Source organism: Erpetoichthys calabaricus, chromosome 5, assembly GCF_900747795.2.
Source record: "Erpetoichthys calabaricus chromosome 5, fErpCal1.3, whole genome shotgun sequence".
Taxonomy (NCBI): Eukaryota; Metazoa; Chordata; class Cladistia; order Polypteriformes; family Polypteridae; genus Erpetoichthys; species Erpetoichthys calabaricus.
Genome location: NC_041398.2, coordinates 251531982 through 251554568, shown reverse-complemented (window position 1 = coordinate 251554568; position 22587 = coordinate 251531982). Strand labels below are relative to the sequence as shown.

The following is a 22587-nucleotide window of genomic DNA, read 5'->3' as shown; positions in this document are numbered from 1 at the left end:
GACACAACGGACCATTCAGCAGAAACGGGGGTCCTTCATCCCGCCAAGTCAGAAGTGTTTTCTTTTGAATGTTCTTCTGTGTTTGTTGTTGTGGTGCACAATCAGACCACAGTGAGGGGTGTGTGTGTCTATCGAGACCCCCGTCCACACGAGTTTTTTAAAAGCGTAGCTTTCTGTATGCGGTTTGGCCTTTCATCCCCCACACTGAAAACGGACCTTCTGACAAACTCCTTCCGGGGTGAAGACGTTCAGGACTCAAGCTTACGTGTGGAGAGGAAAAACGTCGGAGGGTGCGCTGCGGTGGTCTCGGACTGACGTCACTCAGAGTGGGCGCCATCACTGGTTTGTTGGGCGATGGCCTTGGTAACGGGGGTCACCGCTCAATACTCCGACGTCACACACGGTGCCCGTTGCCGTTTGTCAGGACATCGCCGTTGTCTTGGAGTTTGGCCGCCTCGCCCGCACATCGATGGAGAGACACCTGTAACGACTCGTCAGACCAGTCGTCTGCACACGAGGGGCGGTGACGGCACACACCTTGGGGCTTCTAAACTCGTAAGGCGAGTGTGGGGGGCAAGTCCAGCCCACCTGACCCATCGCCGAGTCTGAAGCAGATGAACGCGTAGCTGGGCTTCACGACGCCTCACGTAGAAATAAAGCAGCCATCTGCAGACCCCACTGATTATTTCCTAACACACAAGCCCCCCGTGACTACCAGTGACGTCACAGTGAGATGGCCAGCTGACGTTCATGACACCCACATTCTCACAAAGTCCACACATTTCAAACAAAAAGGGCGAAGGATGTGAATCTACTGACACTCCCTTTGTAAAACTCCACTTTGCAAAAATACCCGGGCACGTGTGGGCAAGGCTGGCTCCAAGGTATTTATTTAATGAGCTTCTGTAAAAAGTCAAATGTCACAAATAAAGTTCAACCTGTGAGAGCCAACGGCCAGCGAGCGTTCATCTGCGATGCGCACACCAAACCCCGTCAGGTGAAGTGAACACCACAATGGCACCTGTCAAGTATGGCACTCATTAGTGAGCCGTCCCTCCTTAAAGGTGACGTGTTGGTGACATGAGTGGCTTTCACGAGGGCCGCACGGTGACGGCGGAAGGTCTTATGAGGTGTTCCTGCTAGGCAGTGGACCACTCTTGGATTTTATGTCCCCTGGTCACATGGAAGCCGTGAACTTAACTGTGTCAACGTTCATTAAACAGTGGGGCGAACGTTAAGAGTTACCTTAATGCATGCGTGAGACCCCCCCAGACACTCCTCACCTCGACGGTGACGAAGGGCGGGGCAGCTGCGCTGGCACTCCGAGTCAGCCGGGCAGGACACCATCTGGACAGCATGTGCTTTAAACTGGTCAGCATACTGGACGGGTGGTCTGTCATTTCAGTCCCCGGTCCACTATGGTGGCAGACCGTCATTTTTACATTTAAGGCATCTCTCTATTTAATTAGGTGGCCGTTTGTCCATCTCACATTTTTACATAGAAAAAAAAGGCGCATGACTGGCACTTTGTCCTAAATGTTCAGATTTCCACTTTAACTGAGCGGAGGTCACATCATGCGACTCTCTGCCGTGGGGTTTGTCAGACTGGCTGATCTCGTCACTGGGCCATGTCAGATCACACGACTTAAAATCGCAGCCCCCATTTACCAGCCGAGCGCCAATTTCCCCACCTGGCTGCGTTCGCCCCCTTGACTCCCAGCCAATGGTGTGCCATCTGACAGAGCGGGCACTGTGTGAAGGGTGAACAGGCGCTGGCTGCGGTCCTCATTCTTTTTTGATATAAAACACGAGACATCAGACAGACGAGCATTTCGGCCCTTTGTGAAGTTCAAAATGCACGAGTTCCTCATTCCACGACTGCGCTGTCGGAGGAGTGTGTGTTGGTGGTCAGCTCTCTCACGTACACGGCCCACCCCTCCGACTAAGGAGGAAATGCCAGTCTCTGTCACCGGGCAGGTCACATTAGATGACTGACCAAGATTACACAAATGCAAAGTGCTGGACAAGACACCCAATGTGACATGTGGCTTTACGTTATCCAAACACCAATGACGGAGGGCATCCAGAGCGGGCACCAGGGCGTTGTGAGGGTCAGGCCCACTTTGTTGTTTAGTAATTGCATGGATACAAAAAAAAAAAAAAACCTACAAAATAACAAGTCATGTAATTACAAGAGGAGTCCAAAACATGAAACCTCAGATGGTCACCGGGACCACCGCAACTACTCGGCTCCATAATCGGAGCTGAAGGCCGAGCTACATGGAAAACTGGTGTCCAACTGACTGGTCTGCAGACCATGGAAAAGTTTGATTCCTGTCATCCCCAAACACCTAAAAGGAATATTGTGGGGGTCTTTGAAGCTACCGGACCCAGAAAGAGAGCCACAGAGGCCAGATGTACGCCAAGGTGTTTAAATTACAAAATAAAGAGAAATACGAGGAGAAGCAAAGTGCAGATGAACGGGAAACAAAACCCCAAACGGGCTCCCACCTCGGACAACACCCCTGCATTTCTCCTTCCCCTCCCACAGTCCACTCCACTCACCTCTGGACTCTCAACTTAAAGGTCGCTTAGCTGGAAAAGGCCCAGGCAGGAAGTACAGGGGGGTATCCTGGTGGCTCCTTCGGGGGTCAGGAATGGTCTTTGGATCTGCGGTGGTGGCCCTCAGCCTACTGACTGTGTGAATGTGCGTCAGCCTCAACGTGTGCTCACTGGCAAGCAACTCAAGCGCTGGCCAACACCCGCGTTACACAGAGTTTACCAGTCATCTGCCACCCTACATAGGAAGCGAGTGCCAGGGGACGGTGGCTTCTTTTATTATTAGCCATTCCAGGATGTGCTACATAGCTAGGGGGCACAGCGCCTCCTGCGGACCACGTTTCATCGACCCTTTAGACATTTTCGGCCTGCGATACCCGATTCCACTGGACAGCCCCCCTCTCTCCATGTATGCGCCCACACGACAGACACGCAGTTAACTTTTCTGAACGTAACGTCTGCATTGATATTTAAATGGGACATGGAGCTGTGACAGACATGTGCTTTACACAATTTTCCTTTCACATTCACGGGTGGGTATGGTGCTGGAGTCGATACTAGCTAGCGCAGGGTGCGCATGGCAGGAACAAACCCCGGCCAGGGCGCCACACACACACTTGGGCCAGTTTAGCACCACGACGTCACTTAACCTTTGGCAGGTGGGAGGAAAGCCACGCAGACACGGGGAGAACATGCAAACTCCACACAGGGAGGGTCCGGGACCTGAACTCTGGTCTTGTTACTGGAAGGCAGCGGCGCTGACATTGTGCCACATTACCCACTACAAACACATTCCTTCATGGTAGACTGCAGATCTGAGGACTATTATTGAAGCTTCATTGCCAGTTTAGGTGGGATCTGCTCGTCTTGAATTTAAACATCTAAACAGTCGGGTTCAACTAAGGCAGCACATCCCTACAGTGCTCCCAGGTGTCGGCAGAAGAGATTTGTGCCACCCTGCAGCAAGTGCTCGAGCTATGGCCCGTTCTGCCCACCTTTGTATTTGCTTTCTCACGACTCACCGTCTCGGACGAGGACGTTAGGCTGATCAGTCGTTTTAGTATCGGTGTGCATACGAGTGTAGCGGAGACTACAGACCACAAAGCCTGCCCAAAACAGACACTGAACTGTGCCAACTCGGCCCTGGAAAATCTGCTTGACGTGAAAACGGGTGGCCGGACTGATCGGCTTGAGCATTTAGGTTTTCTCCTGTAGCAAAATGGCAAATTAAAACTTCCATAAAGTGAGCATGTCGTTACAGCTCTTAATGGCAAAAGAAATTCTTTTCTGTATATAAAATCTTTACATGAAATACATTTAAATGCACTTTAACCTCATTTTTAAGATTTTTTTCCTCTGTAATGATATGTTATTACTAATTGAAGTGTATGTAGTGAATGATAAATAAGGACACTCTTTGGACATTTGTAATCTAGTGCCCAACATGCCAGTGGTGGCACAGCTTTCTCTCAAGTACCCTCGTCATTACCCTTCCATGCATATAAATGCACCCTCCTGCGTGATCTACCAAACACCATGAGAAGTGGAAGCCACGCGAGATGGCACTTCGACACTCCTGGATAAAAGACAAACTAAGAATCCACTGCCCCACTACAAGAACCTGCTTGTGGTTTAGCAGCTAGCACTGTGTCACACGCGCTGCCCTCCCTGCCACCGTTTGGTGTATTTCTGCCACACATTTGAAAAGGCCTGTAAGTAGTGCATTACTGCTTATTCTGCTAAGTGTGAACATGTAAATGGATCTCCTGAAGCCTACGCCGACTTGAAGGGTTTAGCAATGTCCATCCATTTGCTTTTATAGAAAGAATGGAGGCTTTTCTGCTCCGTCACACCCTGGATGAGCAAGCAGGGCTGCGTTACCAATGAAGAGGACCCAGAACTCTTATCTGTGGACAACGGTTGCCTGAAGCTCTAGAGATATAAATGTCCCTAGGAGGAGGTTACTCATAGGCAGGTTACTTGAAAGGCCTGCTTGAATGCCACAGTGGGACAGAGCACAACAAATTAGACCTACAAGCTGTTCTCAATTGTAGGGTTATGATGCACAAAGCTGGGACAGGCATTTTTGTCACCTGGTCACTCACTCGGAACACAAAAGCCACCTTCACTTGTCGTTAAGATGGCAGAGGCCGTGAATGTAACAGAAATAGCAAACGTGGAGAAGAGTCTAAGTGGCCAAACTCAAAATGCAGCGCGACCTTACCTAGAAACGTACACACATTAAATTAGAATACTGACCGACAGCGAAAATGCCCCCCGTTTGGGTATAAATGAAATCTCAAGCACACTTAACGCTGATGGCCGTGCATCACAGTGAAAGTAGCCGTGTGGCTTAACAATACGGGCTCGACTGCGGACAGGCCTGTCTAGCGGCTGCCATCACGTTTGAAGAAGGCCGATTGCGGGCACACCCAAGGGATGTCTGCGTAGCAAATTGCTGCCCACCGACCCCTCACTTATTACTTTACGAGTCCACCCGGCACCTCCATTATCTATGTGGTTTATAAGCCAAACGAACGCACGGACTTCGTGTCCAAATAAAAACGAGCACATCGTTGAAACTCCGGCCGATAAAGCAGGTGGTACAAAGTAGAAATAAAGAAAAGTCGACCGAGCGCACCCCCACACCCCTGCCATTTGTCCTCCCGAAGAGGCGGCAACATCTCCGAGAATGAGCGCGATGAGGCTGGGCGCACAAGATCCGTGGACAACGCGGTAACACGACGAGCAGCAACCACACGAAAACAAGTTTGACAGCACAGTTTAGCGACAAGACACTCGGAAGCGCCGAGCATTTTATTTACAGTCCCTTCTTTTGCTTGTTATACCTGAGCGGCTGGGAAGCGTTCCCGTAGGTTTCTCCTTTGTTCGCGGTTTCCGATTTTACATTTATTTTTTTTTTTTTTCCACTCTTGCAGGGTTTAAAAGACGCAAGTGGCTAAGTGACCAATCACAAGGTGCACTGACTCCGCTCACCAATGGCGTTCGTCCCGCCAAATTTAAACCCCCAACAAAGACCAATCACAGTCGCCCTCCAGTACGCTCGGCTGTGCAGTTACAAAGACGAGGTGTGGCATACAACCTTGCTGCTGGGAGCCGTGGCGGCCGGAAACGGCACAGTGGCCAATGAGAGTTGCAGGCCTGTTTGTAAGTAGCGCGATTTCGAATTTGAAAGGCTTCTGGTAACCAATAGGAACGTTGACGGGCGGGGACTGGAATACGTTTATCAAGGTTGTTAAACCTGTGGGTATACTGAAAAAATAGTGCGTGTAAAGAGGAAGAGAGCAGTCTAAGGCAGCAGCAGTTACGATAGTAGGGTCTGGAAGGTAAGTGTGCTCGTGTACGGTGGCGGATTTTGTTGACAAAATTATTTTTAATTTGGTATCGAGGAATGGCCGACAAATAAGCTTGATTTTATGGGTACGAATGTATATACGAATATGTATTTGAATTGCCTTATTTACGGTTAGTGTAAAAGTTTTTATTTGGAAACATAATTGTAAGAATGTCGTGAATAAAATTGTTTCCGTAATAGCCAGGCGGTACCGCGTTAATAGAGTGCACAACCTGAGCTCGCCAACTCGGCTGTTCTTTTTAAAAGTGCGTAACGGGGTTAACGTGATGTTTTTCCAACGTAACCTCCTCGAGCCCGGTTCATTCTACTTCTGGCCGGGGTAACTTTTCTCTTTACAAGCGCACGATTGGCGTTGATGATCACCTCGTCGGTGCCTGCGCTGCTCGTTTTGGTTTGTTTGAGGGGCGCTCGGTCCCGAAGTTCACTTTCCAGCCGCTTCTTTAGGGCCGTGAAGTTTAGGCGGGAAACAAAATGGAGTGGAGCGCGCCCCGGAGGGGATCCACAGCTCGGGCCTCGCGCTAACTCGTGTCTTGTGCTTTACGACTGTCGCACTGGTTAGGAACTTTTTCAATTTATTTTAACGGCATAATTTTTAAATATTTGTTCTAGATATCGAGTGAAAGATGGGAAAGGGCGATCCGAATAAGCCAAAGGGCAAGATGTCCTCGTATGCTTATTTCGTACAAACGTGCAGAGAGGAGCACAAGAAGAAGCACCCGGACACGGCGGTCAATTTCTCGGAGTTCTCCAAGAAGTGCTCAGAAAGGTGGCGGGTGAGTGGGGGAAGTGAAGGGACCGGAGGGGGTGGGGGCGGGACGAGGAGAGCGGCGCACTTCCGTGTACGCAGGGCGAGGGCGCGCGCGCGCTTTCTGATTGGCGCGCCATGCTTAGCCCGCGTCTCCGGAGGTGAAGGGCGACCGTCATGCGAGCGCTGAAGGATTTGTGTGTTTGCAGACCATGTCGGCCAAAGAGAAGTCCAAGTTCGAGGAGCTGGCCAAGAACGACAAGTCCCGCTACGAGCGCGAGATGAAGAATTATATCCCGCCCAAGGGAGAGAAGGGCAAGAAAAAGAAGGACCCCAACGCCCCCAAGCGCCCTCCGTAAGTGCCCGTTCTCGTGCCTAGTCCGCCTTGGGCCACGCTGTGGTCGCTTAACCGGTTTTGTGTTCGCTCGCAGGTCCGCCTTCTTCCTGTTTTGCTCGGAGCACCGTCCAAAGATAAAGGGGGATCATCCTGGCATTTCTATCGGCGATGTGGCCAAGAAGCTGGGCGAGATGTGGGCCAAACAGTCGGCCAAGGATAAAGTGCCCTTTGAGCAGAAGGCTGCCAAGCTAAAGGAGAAGTACAACAAGGTAAGGGCCGGTGCCGGCTGGGCGCTCGGTGCCCCAGGAGGCCGAGTGTGATCGGAGACCTTTTAATCCGTCCTGCCTTTTAGGATGTCGCGGCCTATCGTGCCAAGGGAAAGACAGATGTTGGGAAGAAGGGACCCGGCAGGCCAACTGCGTCCAAAAAGAAGGCCGAACCCGAGGATGAGGACGATGAAGATGAGGAGGATGAAGAGGACGAGGAAGATGAGGAAGACGACGAGGAGGAGGAAGATGATGAGTGATGTGCTGTTTTTAAGTATGAAGACTTTAAGCTGGAATTTATTTACAGAATCGGAATGTGAACTCGTTTGCAGCTTAATGTTAGCAATGGTTGTGTTTTTAAAGCAAATGTACAGAGATGTGTATAGCTGTAATCCATGATAGGGTCATGTTCTTTTGTTTTTTATGTAAGTAGTAGCTGAATACGATGAAAGCACTGCTTTTCTACTAGGGTGTGCCCTTTTCCAGGTATATATATATATATTTTCATGGCCTCTTCCACTTTTAAAACTTGCTGTGATGTGGTAGTTTAGTAGTACATACAGCAGAAGGCAAATTAAAAAAATTTTTGTTAAGTATTGTTCTAACTTCATGTGTAGATCACAATTTTTTTTTTTATAATAAAATTTTGTATAAAGTCTCATTCGGTCTGAGCTGTCCCTGCTACTTACCATCGCCTATGGCAGCCGTGCAAGTGGGTACATCTGAGAGAAATGGCAGCAGCTGGCTGTCCCTTGGGTGGGGGAGTGTACATTGGGACGACACTTGTAATATTTTTGAGTTTCTGGTTGCTGAGGTAGAAGCTTGGCCAGGTGAGTTGCTGCAGGGTCACACTGTGGCATTTGGAGTCTAAAGCCTTAATGCCACTACCACCGTGGGCCTTGTACTGGCCTGGGTTTGTGGGAGACACAGGTGAGTAGACACAGTTGGTCCAATGAAGGGTGACATCTGGTGTAAGAAATTAAAATTTTATTTGTCATTGAAGAGTGGATGGAGTGTACACACCAATGATTTCCCTCTGAGCCCCAGTTACACTTACAGACGGACAGACATTTATTTGTTGGACTTGTAGAAAAGGTTGCATACTTCAACGTGATGCATAGCTCGTCAATTCAAATCCCAGTAGGTGCCCACCCTAACCAGTAAAGCCATGCTTGAAAGCTTCTCATCCTTGTCAAGGGACCTTTTGAAGATGCAATTAAACCAAAGCGCTGACTTGGCTTTCGGGTGGGTGCAGGGTTTGTTTTTACCCCCCTACTTTATATTTCACCTCCTAGTCAGTTTGACTTTTACTTTAAACAAAATGCACAGCATTAGCAACAGTGGTAGTGCTTTCTCTCAAAGAAAATACCACAATGAAGTGTCACTGCAGGTCAAAAGTTCTCTGGGACTTGAAAACACACAACGGGTGGGCTGGCAGCCCTGTGCCCCCTCCCCGTGGGCACAACGTCGACTGCTGCTTGTGTGTCTTTTTGGGGTTTATTGCAACACCCACTCTTTCTACACCACTTGAACAAAGCAACATGCTTTTCGGACCCCCTGAGCAAAAATTTCCCCTCTAAACCCTGAAACCCCTCTAGACACCCCCAGCCTAAAAGAAAATGAAACCCCATTAAGACCTTAAAGGAGGGGAAATTAACAAACATCTGTAAACAGTTTGGAAATGGTGTGCTCTCGCAGTTCTCTCCTTCATTCGATTCGAAGGCTATTTACATTTGTACAAGTGGGCAGCAGCTCAACGGGGCACCGGGGTCCTCGAGGTCACCCACCCTTAGACGGCCAGGATGTTGTTCATCTCCCACTTCTGGGTGCTTTTGCTGGTGGCGCAGTCCGCAATGAACACCTGGTGCAGGACCTCCGAGCGGTCCAAACACTGGCTGGTGGGCATGTAGGTGAACCTGTGCAAGTCCTGTGGAGGAGAGGAGGGACAGTTAGTGAGGACCACCTTTAGCGGCGATGGGGGTGGGCACACAGACTGCGCTGCAGCTTTTAAACTTTCACCGTTTGTCTGATCTGCTCGCTGTACTCGAATAAGAAAAATTAACTAAAGGAGCAGAACAAATAGGAAACTGTGCCATAAATGACATGGAGTTGTGTGAAAAAGTAAGTGCACCCCAGGACAGGTTCAGTTCTATAGAAACTTCATTAGTCCTGAGGGATTAGCAGAAACTAAACATACAAACAGGAGAGAGAAACCCATCAGCATTGAGTGGGGGCGACCTGAGGATCACTAAACTACCAGAAGAGACCCCCAGAGGCACAGCATCCCAAAAAAAAAAAAAGGGTCACTCCTGCAGGAGGTTTGTTAAGATGGCATCCAGCATACCCAGGGATAGCCCCGTGATGAAGTGGACACAGGAAGTGGGGTGGTCTTCACTTGGGGTTACAGATAAAGGAACGGAGCATGCTACTCGACAAAAGATGCCATTCCTGCCCCCTTGGCACCACTAGCTGCCGGGTTACACACAACTCTTTCCCACTCCATGTACGAATTCCTTCTGTTGTGTGCTTTTGGGGGGGGGGGGGGGGGGGTGTCATGCCCGTCATGTTTCAAATCCCCCCACAGCCCCTCCAGCTATTCCAGAACCCCCCCCTTTCTCCTTATTTACTGGTATTTGTAGGTCATGTTGTTGGGCTCTAGTTCTCTGCCCGATGGTCTCACATTATCCTCCAGGCCCCCCGTGGTCTACTGAACAACACCTGGTGGGCCCTGCAAGGCTCAAGTAGCCCCCAAAGCTAAGCTGGACCCTGGTTGGGGGCGTAGCTGAGCTGCTTGGTCACCGAGGCCAGTGAGGGTCCCGTGTGACAGTGACTTCACGAGGTACCAAACCTCAGACAGACGCTCTGCCGCGTGTCACTCGATTCGCTTTTCCACCAACTTTACGTGTTTGTTACAAAATGTCACAAAGTGGAAAAGGGGAGAAGTCGTGAGAAGTGAAGCGAGACCACCGACTGCTGCACTGAGAGGGTAACCTGGTGGGAAAACGTAAAGGAGAGTCATGTGACCTTCAAACAGCCAGTCAGTCCTAACGAGGAGACCCTCTGCACCGAGCTGGGGGGCTGCGAAAGAGCTGCAGGCAGGACACATCAGGCGGGCATCAGTGTGCCGCGTACTTGGGGATTATGTGGCCTTCAGTATTGGAGGGACCAACGGGTGTCCCTGCTCCCTTACCTGGCCAGGAGGCCATAAGCAAAGGGGGACACTGGTGGAGCAGACACCTCCCCCTGTCGTGACAGGACACGGACACGAGACAATGCTGTAGCATCGACCAGCCTGGTGGGACGTGGATGCCGGGACTGAGTGGGGTCTGCCTGCGAGGGGCATAGCGGCATTCAGTCTGGAGGGCGCCAGTATTGTCACCCATGTCACAATAGGAGGGCTGTGGTCCCAGGGGTCTGCCAGGAAGTGCTCCATGGGGTCTTGCATCAAGCACTGCTGTTAGTCCTGGTGTGGGTCTCAAAGCGAGCCCCTTAGTCAGCGACCGGTGGAGGAGGCCATCGCTGCCATTACCCTCGTTGAGGGTGGAGTTGTGATTGGGGTGCTGCAGTGCCCCCTAGAGGCCACGGTGGTCGCAGTGCATTTACAGTCAAACTGGGCAATTCAACACAATCGCTCCGTGAATGGTTCCTTACGCAACACACCCCACCCACCCACCCCGATCCCAAACCCCCCTGCTCTCGGACGTCGGTGGGCCGCAGATCGGCCCGCAGCGTCTCACGCTCCCTTTGTTTCGTTTTCACGTCGACAGTTGAAGAGGACGCCGTGTGCTTCTCTTTAAAGACCATCGGAGGTCCCATGAGACCCCTGGCGCCACATTCACTTCACAGTTGTGGGGGGGCCACATATCAAGTTGGACTTGCCAAGTCCATCTTGAGTTAACAAGAAATGCTTGGCGTTGGTGGGTCTGACTGAACGTTAATTGACAAACGCGAGTGTCCACTTCATAAGCACTTCATCGAATGCCCCCTGCCCTCCGCCTGGGTGGTCTCGAGACCACTTTAGCTTAAAGGCCCCGATGTTCTTCCTGGTCCCCTCCTGGCATACCTCCCACGTCGACCTCAGTTGTGCCATCTCGTGCACTTTGACATCAATGGCGACAGGAGCTACCGGAGGACATTCTGGGGGTCTTGTGCTCTGAACTCTGTAGGGCAGCCTGGCCCACCAGCCAAAGTGGTAAAGTGGTGACTGGCAATGCGGGCCTAGACATCGTGGTGGGAAGACGCTTCAGAGTAAAGTAAACGAGGGTGAAATATGGCAGGTTCACACGAGACCCCCTCTAAGGACAATCACTTACACCTGATTCCTGTTTGGGGTGCTGATGAAGGTTGGGGTGCACCTCCTCCTCCACGCACCACTTGCGTGTGTTTATTTAAATGATGGTAATGTGATGTCATCACCTCGGAATGAAGATCAGACTGTGACGTGTGATGAAGAGGAGGGTATGGGGTGCACTTACTTTCTCACACTGCTTTACTTTTCAAAATGCAAAATGAGAACAAGAAAAAGGCAACCAATTACCCAATTACACCACCATCAGTGAAGGCCAACGGAGCCCCACCTGGACACGAGGCCCCGGGTGGTCCCCACACTGCCCAGTAAACCCATGACTACAAAGCCCACCTTGCCCACCCCGAGGCGCTCCCACCTTGAAGTATTTCCACTCTTTGTACTCGTCCAGCTTGCAGTGGGCGATGATGACCTTGGAGTCGTCGGCCCGCCGGGTCAGGCACTGGTCGTACTGCATCAGCTGGTTGGCTTCGTTGAGTCTGAAGAGCTGCAGGTTGGACACAACAGGACACGTCACTGAGCGCGTCACACGAGGGACACCTGAAGTTCGATGGCAAGTGAATCAAATCCCGGGGGGCTCGGGGTCGTTGGCAAACTCCGACCTTCAGACACCTCAGTGTGGGGACAGCGGGGTCTTAGTGCCCAAAGAGGAGGTGCGTCCCCGAGGTTGACAGCTGGGGGTGACACTGGCAGCCCTCTGCTCATCAGCACTGACAAAGACGTCTGACTGTGCGTTTGGAGTCACTCGGCCCACTCGGGCACCATGCAGCCCGTCACACACACCACGTCCTCACAAGGCTGCGTCGGTGTCACTCACATATACACCAGGCCAGCGGCCAAACAGGTAGCCCACCCGACTGACAGTACTGGGATCCAAGGCCTGCTGGGAAAAGCTTGGGTTGGCACTGGGGGGGCCAGCAGGGGGCGCCTACCCCGGGGTCTGTGTGCTGAGCCCATTGCCACCGTCCCCCAGATGAGACACAAAACGGAGGTCCTGGCTGTCTGCGGTCATTAAAGACCCCTGGGCATCCTTTGAAAAGAGGAGGAAATCCCCTGATGTTTTATCTAAAGTGCCCACCACCGCCTCGTCTGTTTTTGTCCCCTAACTATCCCTCTTGCCCCTTCACCAGTTAAGCGCTGATGTGTGGGCAGCAGATTGGCACAACAATGGCTATCGTCTCATCATCCCCCTACTGTTGATGTAAAGCACTTTATAAAAGCAGTTCATGAAAACTAATTAATTCTGTGCCAGGGAAACCAATGCAATGCCAGCAGAGGTGCCAGGAAGAAATGCATCTGAAAGGATGGTGTGCCAGCTGGCAACAGTACAAGCAAGCAGAGCTGGAGATGGCACTGGGGATGCCACAAGTGGAGCTCTACCTTTCATTGGTTCAGGCCTGGAGGGGTGGGGCCTGGACTGTATGCCAGCGTTTCTATTGGGTAAGGCTGCCACACCACATATATAAGTGGTAGCCTGAGTCTCCCAGGTGCTTGGTGCCACTCACATTGGCAGCACTGTTCTACTGTTATGTCTGCACGCTGTGATGTCACATGGGCATCCTGCTTTGATTCAGCCGTGTGACTGTCCCATCTGGGTGGCCACAGTGTGTGAGGCTCGGGGACTGGGTGACCAACACTGGGGCACCAGACCTGGCTGGGTAGCAGTATGTGCACCTCGGGCCAGGAACACAGATCCCATTTGACACTAACAGGGGTGGCACCAACAAGGGGGTGAGATGGGATTGAGGGGTCAGGGGGCCGACTTGAGCAACTGTCCACAACTTCGTCCAGATGTCCATTTCCTGAGCTGGGGAACTGAAGGTGAACTGAAGCACAAGGTGGGAACAAAACCTGGACTGTGACACCACAGGGTCCGACTTGGCACTGCCAGTCCACCAAGAGCCTCTACACTCAGTCACCATTCCTGGAGGGGCACTGCTACAAGTCCTACACCCCCTCCCCCACCTAGGGCCACTTGTCACCGAGGAGTTTGCCCTTCTTTGTTCCAAATATACTTGAAGTAACAACCTAAATACTTTAGGTGGGCACCTGGCCTGCCCCCCCCCCCGCCCCCATAACACAGGGCAGGCTGATGACACCCGGATGTCCCCGAAGGTGACGGTGGCCAGCTGTCCTTACCTGGTTTCCTCCCATCCGGTGACAAGGCCCCATCTCCAGATGTCCACCGTTGGTGCGTCCCATGCTGTCGATGCAGTAATTGGTTTCAAATCCCCGAACCTGGAAAAGGAGACACAGGTCATTCATGTCCCCCTCACCAGTGACCCCCGGGGTTCAGGCAGGATGAGGCCGAGTGGGCGACAGGGTGGCATGGTGCTGATTAGTCCTCACTCGCCTCCCTTTCATTTCGGTGCCAATATCTGAGTGGGCTTACCCGACATGTGGAGTGCCAGTAAGAACTACTGGAGCCCCCCACAGTTGCCATCCTATTTGTCCAAATGCTGACTTCAGCTCTTTAGGTAAAACAAAATGTTACAGAAAGGCAGCGAAATCCAAACTGCTGCCCAGTCCTGCACTGCACCCTTCAGAACTCAAAGTTCACCGATAAACAGACTCTGCCGAGTAAACACACGGACCCCCAGTAGGACAGTGAAGTGGTCACCACTGGAACACCAGACCTCCATCAAAGAAACGTCATTGAAACTCCCCACTGAGCCATGAGAGCTCCACAGCGACAGCCACTATCTTCACATAGAGACCATCTGGAACAGGCCAGCCTGCCTAATGACCCCAAGAGCCTGGTGACATCTCCTTCGAGGGGCACACGACGAGCTCAGAAGAACATCAAGAGAGCTGCAGGCCTCATGGCCCGGACCCCACAATGAGAGAGAAACCAAATCTAAGAGAGACCAGAAGATCCTGAAGGTTTGTGGAATGACACAAGAGCCCACTGGGCCTGGCGTTCAGGGACATTCAAGGCCAACAGGCCTGCCATCAGGTGGGGTGGCTTTGGCAGACTTGCCAGGGCTGAAGGAGCCACGAGTTGTGCCCGTGACAGACAGTTCTTAAGGCCCAGTCGTTAGTGTGTGACCCGACCGCCGACTGAATGGCTCAGAAGTTTTAGGGGGTCTTGTCAAAGTCCTGACTTCTTTACCAAACTACCGATGTGTTCAGAGAAGAATCGACTAAAACGGCGATGGGACAGGCGGACGTCAAATTACAAGAAGCGTTTAGTTGCTGCAACCAAGTGTTAAAGCTATGGGGGCACTTACTTTTTCACATGGGCGTTGGAGAACTTGAATAAAGAATATCAAGATGGAAAATCTGTTTGCTGTGTCCCCTCGGAGTCCCTTTCTCTGACAAGGCATTCTGGCCAAAGGTGTGAGGTCATTTATGGAGTAAAAAAGTCCAAACCAGAGGAGATGTAGGGGGGCACATACTTTCTCACAGCAATCTAGGGGGGCACATACTTTCTCACAGCAATCAACTTGGGTGACTTGTTTGGGGCCGGCATGGTGGGCTGGTGTCTCTCATTCAAGGCAATGGCTGGTGCTGTGTGGCTGTCCCCTTGCGCCACCCCCTCGGACAGACAGCCACTTGTGTCACTCACTTGTGTAAGGGGGGGCTCCTCAGCTCACCGACTTCATTACCACAAAACACTCGGCCCAAACTGGGCTCTCAGGGGTCTCATTTTTTTGAGGACCACCACTAGCTGGATTCTGTGGACAAGAAGGTCATCACTTCATGGCCCTGGCACTTGAGGGGAGTGCAGTGGGTGGTCCAGCTACTAAAGGGGTCAAGCAGGGTTTGGGCTGAAATTTGAACCAATCAGGGAGCAGCAGCCCTTCGGCATGGGCCTGGGGGTGGAGCCGCACCTAACATCCCGATGCTAAGCTGTCACAATAGAGGGGGGACCCACCCCCACCCACCTCTCCCCAGTCGACGTTTCTCGGTGGCAGCGGGTAGTGCAGCGGGACGTCGTAGGCGATCTCCTCCATGAACCACTTGAAGCTCTTGCAGTTGTGCTCCTCACGGAACGTCTTCAGCTCAGAAATATCCCCGTAGGCGAGAGCTTTCGTTTCTGGCCGACTCGCGTAGAAGTAGTCCTTGTAGTCGTCCCACCAGACCTCCACAACCCGAACGTAGTTCTGTCAAGAGATGGAGAGGAAGGCGGCGTTAGCACGGGACTCAAGCGTCCAGGCCCCCCAGCCCGTGGCCCACACTCATGGAGAGCTCATCACCACCACACTTGGGAGGGTTACTGTTTACCAGTCTTCAGTTGTGCCCTCACGGGTCCAGCGGCACCTGCCATCGACGTTACTCATTTTACACACCGCTTACCTGTCCCGTGAGCTCAAGGAGATGGAGGCGTCTCTGTCCCCAAAAGAGAGACCTGAAATACGAGAGACAGGAGCGACCCCTGGGGTGAGACCCTCAGAGATGATTCTGTCACAATGAGGGGATTTAGACGGGGATGTGCAAGTAACCCAACAAGAGCAGGAAATCACTGATGGACCTGAGGAGCTTTTAAGAGCAACGGAAGATGACGAGGACAACGGGACACTGAGGCACAACTGGGGACCTTGGGACACAACCAAGAGAATGAGAGTTTCCTAAAGTCCCGACAGAGCAACCGTGAAAATAAGTGACATTTAAGGGACACGACTGCAGGGGGCTCACGTGTGTGAGAGGGCAGACCTCCTCGGAGGACTAGTCCAGAAATTACAAGAAAAATAAATCAACGTTATAAAACCACGGGGTACGAAAAAAGGCTCATGAGAGTCACCACTGGCAGAAGGCAGCCGAAGGAGACCCCCCTATAAACGTCACAGGAGGTGTGAGGTCAACAATCAGGGAGAGGGAGCACAGGGACTCAAGATGGCGGAAAGACAGGACACAAAAAATGGCCACACCAGGCCCAGGACCTCGCCAGTGTGCCCAGAACAGACCTGATCCCAGGCAGCCAGGTCCCAAACTCTAGAGGTAGGCCATCAGGCCCACACAGGCCCAAAACTGAAGCGACTGTCCCAAAGTAACAACAAATCAATTTAAAAAAAGGGAATATTCTAAAATGGGAGAGGAGAGACAGTAAACCTCTGGCTTTAAAGGACAAACGCAAAACAATCTTCCTTCTCTTTTGGTGAACTTATTCAGTTATTAAGGAAGAGCAAAAATGGCAAAGCAGGACAGAAGGGTTTGCCTCAGACGGGTAGCCGGTCCAATCCGAAATCCGAAATTCAACCACAGAAACAAAACCCGACCAAGCAGAGCAGTTTAGTTCCACGACAAACCGAAGTGAACTCCGGACATGTGAGGCTCGCACTCCCCCAGCACGACTCGAAAGGGATGATGTCATGGTGACCCCTTGGGAGCTCCACCCACTGAAAACAAGGAGTGCTGCCCCTGAGGCTAGTCAGCCTGTGTGGGGGTCCTCCGAAAGTCAAAACCCAAAGAGCCCACCCTAGTGCCCCTCCAGGCCAGTTTGCTGCCCATGGTGTATCACTCACCTTTAAGGTCGGGGAGGAGCCCACGTGAGCTGGAGGGGGATTGCCTTGCCACCCTTGCAGACGGTATATGTGGCCCACTCGGGAGCAGGGCACGAAGAGCAGCTGCCCACCACACTGCCAGATCTGCATGAACAAAGAGGAAAAGTGACTTTAACAGGGCATGAAGTGACAAGATTTGACAGGTGTGGGGCACCACAGGAGCAAAAGGCACTTAGATGACAGCCTTCTAGGCAAGTGTGAAAGGCGCTATATATACACTGGACAGATGGCACCCTTCCCACCCACACATACACACACAGTCAGTGTCCTTATTCCTCCTCCCCCTGTTTCACAGCCCCATTTTCCATGACCAGACATTTTCATCATCTAAGAGCCCTCCAGGTCGCCCGGCTCTCTGCCCAGTGCCACCAGTTTACCCACCTTGTAGGAGATTTCAAAGTTTTCTCCACCCCAGATCTGCAGGCCCGGGTCGTAGAGTTTCAGCTCAAAGAAGAAGTCTCTCTCGATGGCAAACAAGCCACCCGCCATGGCCGGGGACCTGAGGAAAGAGGGCATTTCAGCAGGGTGTAGGGGCCAGAAGACGAGTGGGGGTATCTGGCCCTCTGCCACCTTCCGCCTGCGGGGGAGTTCAGGCGCCCCCTTCTGGAAAGAGAGACAAGACAGGACAGGCAAAGTGTGAGCAGGCGTCCCCCACAGGCGGGGCAGAGCAGGCAGTTAGTGGTAGGGTGGTTAGTAAGGGCAGGGGGGTCCCGTCATGCGAGAGGACATGCAGAGCGGCAGAGAGGCGGCCTCCACCCCGGCCGGCCGGCTGGCTCATTACCGGTAGGGCTCGGTTTTAGTAAGTCTCCTCTGCTTCTCCTTCATAGTCAAGGGGATGCGTTTCCATAGCATGCTCCAGTCCCATGCTCCTCTGGCATACCCGTCTTCGTCACCACCCCCTTGGGCCTGAATGTCGTACGTGTTGCCGCTAATGGAGTCAATAAGGGGCACCGTGCAGACGGTTCTGCGGGCGGTCGGCCGTTTAGTAGGTCAGTGCACACGGGGGGACACATGGGGAGAGAGAAGACATGAACACACAGGCAGTGTAAGAGCAACATCAGCAGTTGTTTACCGATAGGCTTCGGTTTTATGCTTTCGTTTAGCCTTTTCCTTGCTGCTCAGCGGCACCCGCTTCCACAACATACTCCAGTCCCAGGCCCCTCTGGCAAACCCATCTTCATCGCCACCCTGCTGGGGCTCAACGGTATAATCATTCCCGTCTATGTAATCTATTAAGGGCACCGTACACACCGTTCTGCAAGAGACAAAGCAGCGTTAATCGGGCGGCCAGGCGCGCCGCTGTGTCCCAATTCGCCCCGCTAGCCCCTCTGCTCGACGGGAGCCCACGAGGAGGGCAGGCGCTTACACTGCAGGACGAAGAAGAGTCCAATCTGTGCGGATGGCGAATTGGGACACAGCCTTAGAGAAATCCCACCTCAGAGGTGCCCACCCTCACCCAGTTCCATTCCACCCACCTCCTCCATGGTGCTCAGCAATCTCTGAATCAGACCCTGAGAACGGGTTCAAGGGAGGGCATCCTGGTCCTGGCACACCTCAACAGAGTGTCTTTCATGCCCATCATCATGATGCCAATGACACGTCGTGGGACCAAAGCACAACCGGAATGAGAATCATGCCAACCCCATAATGGCCCACCAGACAGGACAAGAGGACGAAAGGGAGAATCGAGTGTGGTGCCCGACGCGACTTTACCTGCACGTAAGCAAAGACTCCGAATGGACCTCTCATGACCCCTCATTCCTTAAAGTCCCCGTGGGGCAGCCGGCCGGGTCTCTGCTCAACTGTTGCTGTCCTTCGATTGCGTTTGTGTCTTTCTGTCACACAATGAATGGCTGCACACCTGAGGGTACCTGACTGAGCTGTTCATTGTGCCACGGTGTGGTGCCATCTGCCCAAACAGAACTCTTCAGTCATTTGTTTCAGCAACAGCCAATAGGGTTTGAAATGATTACTGTGAGAGGGCGGGGTCAAAGCGAGTCCCCTGTTTTGATTGGTGAATCGTCGCTGGTGAATAGTTGCCACATTTACCGACACCTCAGACCCACACGGTCGGTGGAAGAACTCGGAGCTTCTTGAAAATCGCCGCTTCACGCGGTCACTCGGAGCCACTGGGTCTTGCATTCGTGTCCGAGGAGCACAGTCAGAATTCTGAGCAAAGCGCGTGGGTCCACCCAGCGGAGGATTCACCAATCAAAAAACGGCCCTCGCTAGAGCCCGCCCTCTCAATTGTGACGGCTCTCCACGCTAACGTCGGGCTGTGAGGAGTGTCGTCGAAATAAGTTTTGTTATTGTTAAAGAATAGCGGTCACGTGTTTCTATCCATTAATAGCGGAAAGAATTCTGTCATGCGAGAGCTTCGAATAAGCTGCGAGGATGCCGAAGAGGCCGCTGGTCTAGGTTTGTGCCGAGGGAAGAACTCCAAATCCCAGCAATCAACGCGGAGATTAGTGGGACGGGATGCCTACGAATGGCCGCCCCGTTGACTCCTGGGATTTGCAGTTCTTCGCTCAGCTTAATGCTCCTGCGGTGCTGTTACGTCACCGTCTCGCTCTTCTCTGGCGAGTCTCACCAAATTGGAGGCGGTTTGTTTCAAACGCCCACGTGACAGAGTACTTTTTACTATTAACCCTTAGATGCGACAATGCCACCACCACCGCCTGCGCCCGCCTGATCTTCTGTTTTAATGCGCCATTAAAACATTTATTTCGGGCTGACATTTTATCCTACTTTATTAGATCGTCCTACCGTTAGAAACACTTGCACTTAATATAAGAAAGGTGTTTTGTATAAATGGCAACTGTTAAAGCAGATAAAGATATATAAACAATATCGGGTCGAAGTGAAGTTCCATATGAATCCACTGCGCGTGTACCAGAACTGCCGCGCAAGCGCAGACATCAAAAGCGGGTCATTCGAAAAGCAGGACGTGCCGTCAGGAATGCGTCGGGCCGCCGCGGTAGGCGTTACGCTGTCAACGGGCGCAGTCCTCGACTTAGGAGCGCAAAGTGCCGGGACAGGCCGACTAAGGAATGCGGGCGAACGTGTAGAGCGGCTTTCGGGGGGGGGGGGGGGGGGGGGGTATTGTCTCCAGAAGCCCTTTTCTTCAACTGCGTATTTACGGTGGGGTCATCAGCTTGTAATCCAACACCCAGACTTTGGGTGACGTTTGCCGCCATCGCCGCGCTCTCGGTCGTCCACCTCATTAGTGGGCTCGGTTCGGCGGGTGTCGCCGTTTGCTAATGGCAGTCATGCGCACTGGCGCAGTCCGATGGCCGACGTTTGCTTTCAAACTCTCATTTCATGTCTTATGAAAGCAGAAGCTTTTCACGAACGAGTCGCCATTCCTTTTATATCACTGAGCACACAGGTGACACTGATGTCACTCGCCTTACATGTGACTCGATTGGCCCTGCTGTGGCCTGGCGTTCCGTCCTGGGTGTGTCCCTGCCTTCAGCCACCAACGACTGCCACTCTAAAGTGGACCAAACAGACGGGTGGGCTGCAGACTACGAGCGCGTCCCACCACAAGGCGCCTCACAGAACACAGGTGAGCACAGCAGCAGTGGGCCGACTGTTGGCCAGACCCTCGCAGTCAGCAGGTCAGGCATCGTATGGGAGCCCCCCCCGGGTTTACCACCTGCTGTTTTTTATATGTGACCCGTTCTGAAGGTTTCAGCTCCGTTTTGTGGTCCACAGCAGCGACCCTACAACGGCCCCTGGGAGGATAAGAACACGACGTACAAGGGGTGAACATGTAAGGCGCTATATGTCAAGAACATTTATTCAAGGACCACCCCATGCCCCCCCCTTAGTAATATCACGTGCTGCAGTGTCTGCTGGGTGACGAATGTCTCAGAGGTGTGCCAGGAGCAGAAAACATCAAACTGGAGTCACTGAACCTGTGGAACCCGCGGTGACAAAGCTGACCTCACAGCACTGGTGACATGACAACCAGAAGTCAGGAAATCAATCAATCAATCAATCAATAAATCAATTAAAACATACCTGTCATTTGTGATGGGCGCAATGAGGGGGGCATACCAGTTAGGGCCAACTTCACAGTGAGCATCCAGGTAGATCAACACCTGAGGACAACAACACCAGAGACACGGATTGAGAATGGCAGTGGGAGCCCCCCGGCCAGCAACATGTGACAGAAATGGAAACTACCCTGGCACTGTAATCAATATGGAAAGGCGCTATATTAGAGGGAGGGGTGAAAATATCCATTCACTAAGTCACCCACCAGAGCTCCCACTGTACACGCCTGACATTCATACCACCAATGCACTGGGACAGCCTGGACAGGCGCTATATACAAGTGTGGGGTTTGAGTGCCCCGACGCTGGCCTGAGCACAGAAGGGGGCTGCGGTGCTGCTCTGCCAGTAGGTACACTGGGCTGGCGTCTCACTGGTCTCCATTATGTGCTGCTCTGCACTACTGAAAGGCGCCATACACAGCTGTAGAGTTTGGGGCTCATGACACACACACCTGACTGCAGTGCTGCTCTCCCAGGACTGTGGAATGGCGCTATATACCACAGCACAAACTGATATTCAAGCTCCATCCACTGAGTGCCCCCCAAAGCAGCGCGATGGCACCCGTAACGGGCACTGGGGTTGTGGCCTCCATGGAAAGGCGCTACATGCAACTCCACCGACTGCCTCTGCAGCACCAGCAATGCGACTCCACTTGTAAAACACACTCCATGTGCCAAGGCGCTGGGCCTAAGGGGGTCCCCAAACCACGTCACTGCCCTGAGCGCACATTTCAGAAAAATGAAAGCAATTCTGGAGTCGTGTCCCCCACTCTAAAGGCGCTATATAAAAGTATCCTGTTTGTGTTGTGAATGTCAACTTGTGTATTCATTCACTGACTGGGGGGTGGATCAGAGTTGGTGGGCTTAGGAGACCCCCCCCCCAACTTTAGACTCTGAGAGCGGATTGAACCCCCCCACCCCTCCTGTGTCTCCCGAGGGCTGTGTAAGGCACTATATAAAACGAAGTCGGGGGGGGGGGGCAGACACCCCGACCCTTATGCCAGCCTTCTCACCAAATTCCAGGGTGCACGGGGGGCTCCCGTTTGTCGTGACTCACCTGGCCGACGGTGGCCTTCTTGGCTCCGATACTCCGTGCCTGGATGAGGCCTTCTCTCCTCTCGTTGCGAAACAGCTTGACCAGGCCATTCCACTGCTTGATGTAGTCCTCCAACCTCTCCTTCAGGTGGGCTGCAGAAAACACAAATGGCGGTCACGACACCTGAGGAGGAAACAAGAAAAAGGCCCCGGCGTCCCGACCGCCACCTCCGCCGCCACCACCGCGGTGCGCACAGTTGGAGCTCCGCTGCGCCCCACGCCATTAGTTTGGTTGTGCTGCCATCTACTGGTTTTAAGTGGCATTACAGGTAAAGTGAAGACTCGGAACCAAGTGACGAAAATGCAGGACGTGCAAGAAGCTCGAAGTGTGTGCCCAC

At 52.6% G+C, this 22587-nt stretch overlaps 2 protein-coding genes across 2 annotated transcripts in view; one reads left to right on the top strand and one right to left on the bottom strand.

The window, feature by feature from the left end:
- The first annotated feature begins 5854 nt into the window (after positions 1–5854).
- On the top strand, positions 5855–7944 carry hmgb2a (high mobility group box 2a). Its single transcript, XM_028791145.2, has 5 exons — positions 5855–5906; positions 6545–6708; positions 6890–7035; positions 7112–7286; positions 7370–7944. Exons 2-5 carry the CDS (start codon positions 6559–6561, stop codon positions 7541–7543), a joined length of 645 nt encoding a protein of 214 aa, XP_028646978.1. The 5' UTR covers positions 5855–5906; positions 6545–6558; the 3' UTR covers positions 7544–7944.
- Positions 7945–8559: 615 nt separating this feature from the next.
- Positions 8560–22587, bottom strand: part of galnt7 (UDP-N-acetyl-alpha-D-galactosamine: polypeptide N-acetylgalactosaminyltransferase 7) — a 29686-nt gene continuing 15658 nt past the window's right edge. The window contains 9 exon segments of the mRNA XM_028791166.2: positions 8560–9210; positions 11948–12076; positions 13729–13827; positions 15477–15695; positions 17055–17177; positions 17475–17592; positions 18166–18348; positions 21120–21199; positions 22212–22342. Of these exon segments, the coding sequence (XP_028646999.2) occupies positions 9073–9210; positions 11948–12076; positions 13729–13827; positions 15477–15695; positions 17055–17177; positions 17475–17592; positions 18166–18348; positions 21120–21199; positions 22212–22342 (1220 nt within the window). The 3' untranslated portion in view covers positions 8560–9072.

Excerpts from the sequence above, each read along its gene's own strand:
- hmgb2a (XM_028791145.2), top strand. The coding sequence starts at position 6,559 with ATGGGAAAGGGCGATCCGAATAAGCCAAAGGGCAAGATGTCCTCGTAT. Across the intron at positions 7,036-7,111 it reads AACGCCCCCAAGCGCCCTCC|GTCCGCCTTCTTCCTGTTTT; the intron begins GTAAGTGCCCGT and ends GTTCGCTCGCAG. Across the intron at positions 7,287-7,369 it reads TAAAGGAGAAGTACAACAAG|GATGTCGCGGCCTATCGTGC; the intron begins GTAAGGGCCGGT and ends CCTGCCTTTTAG.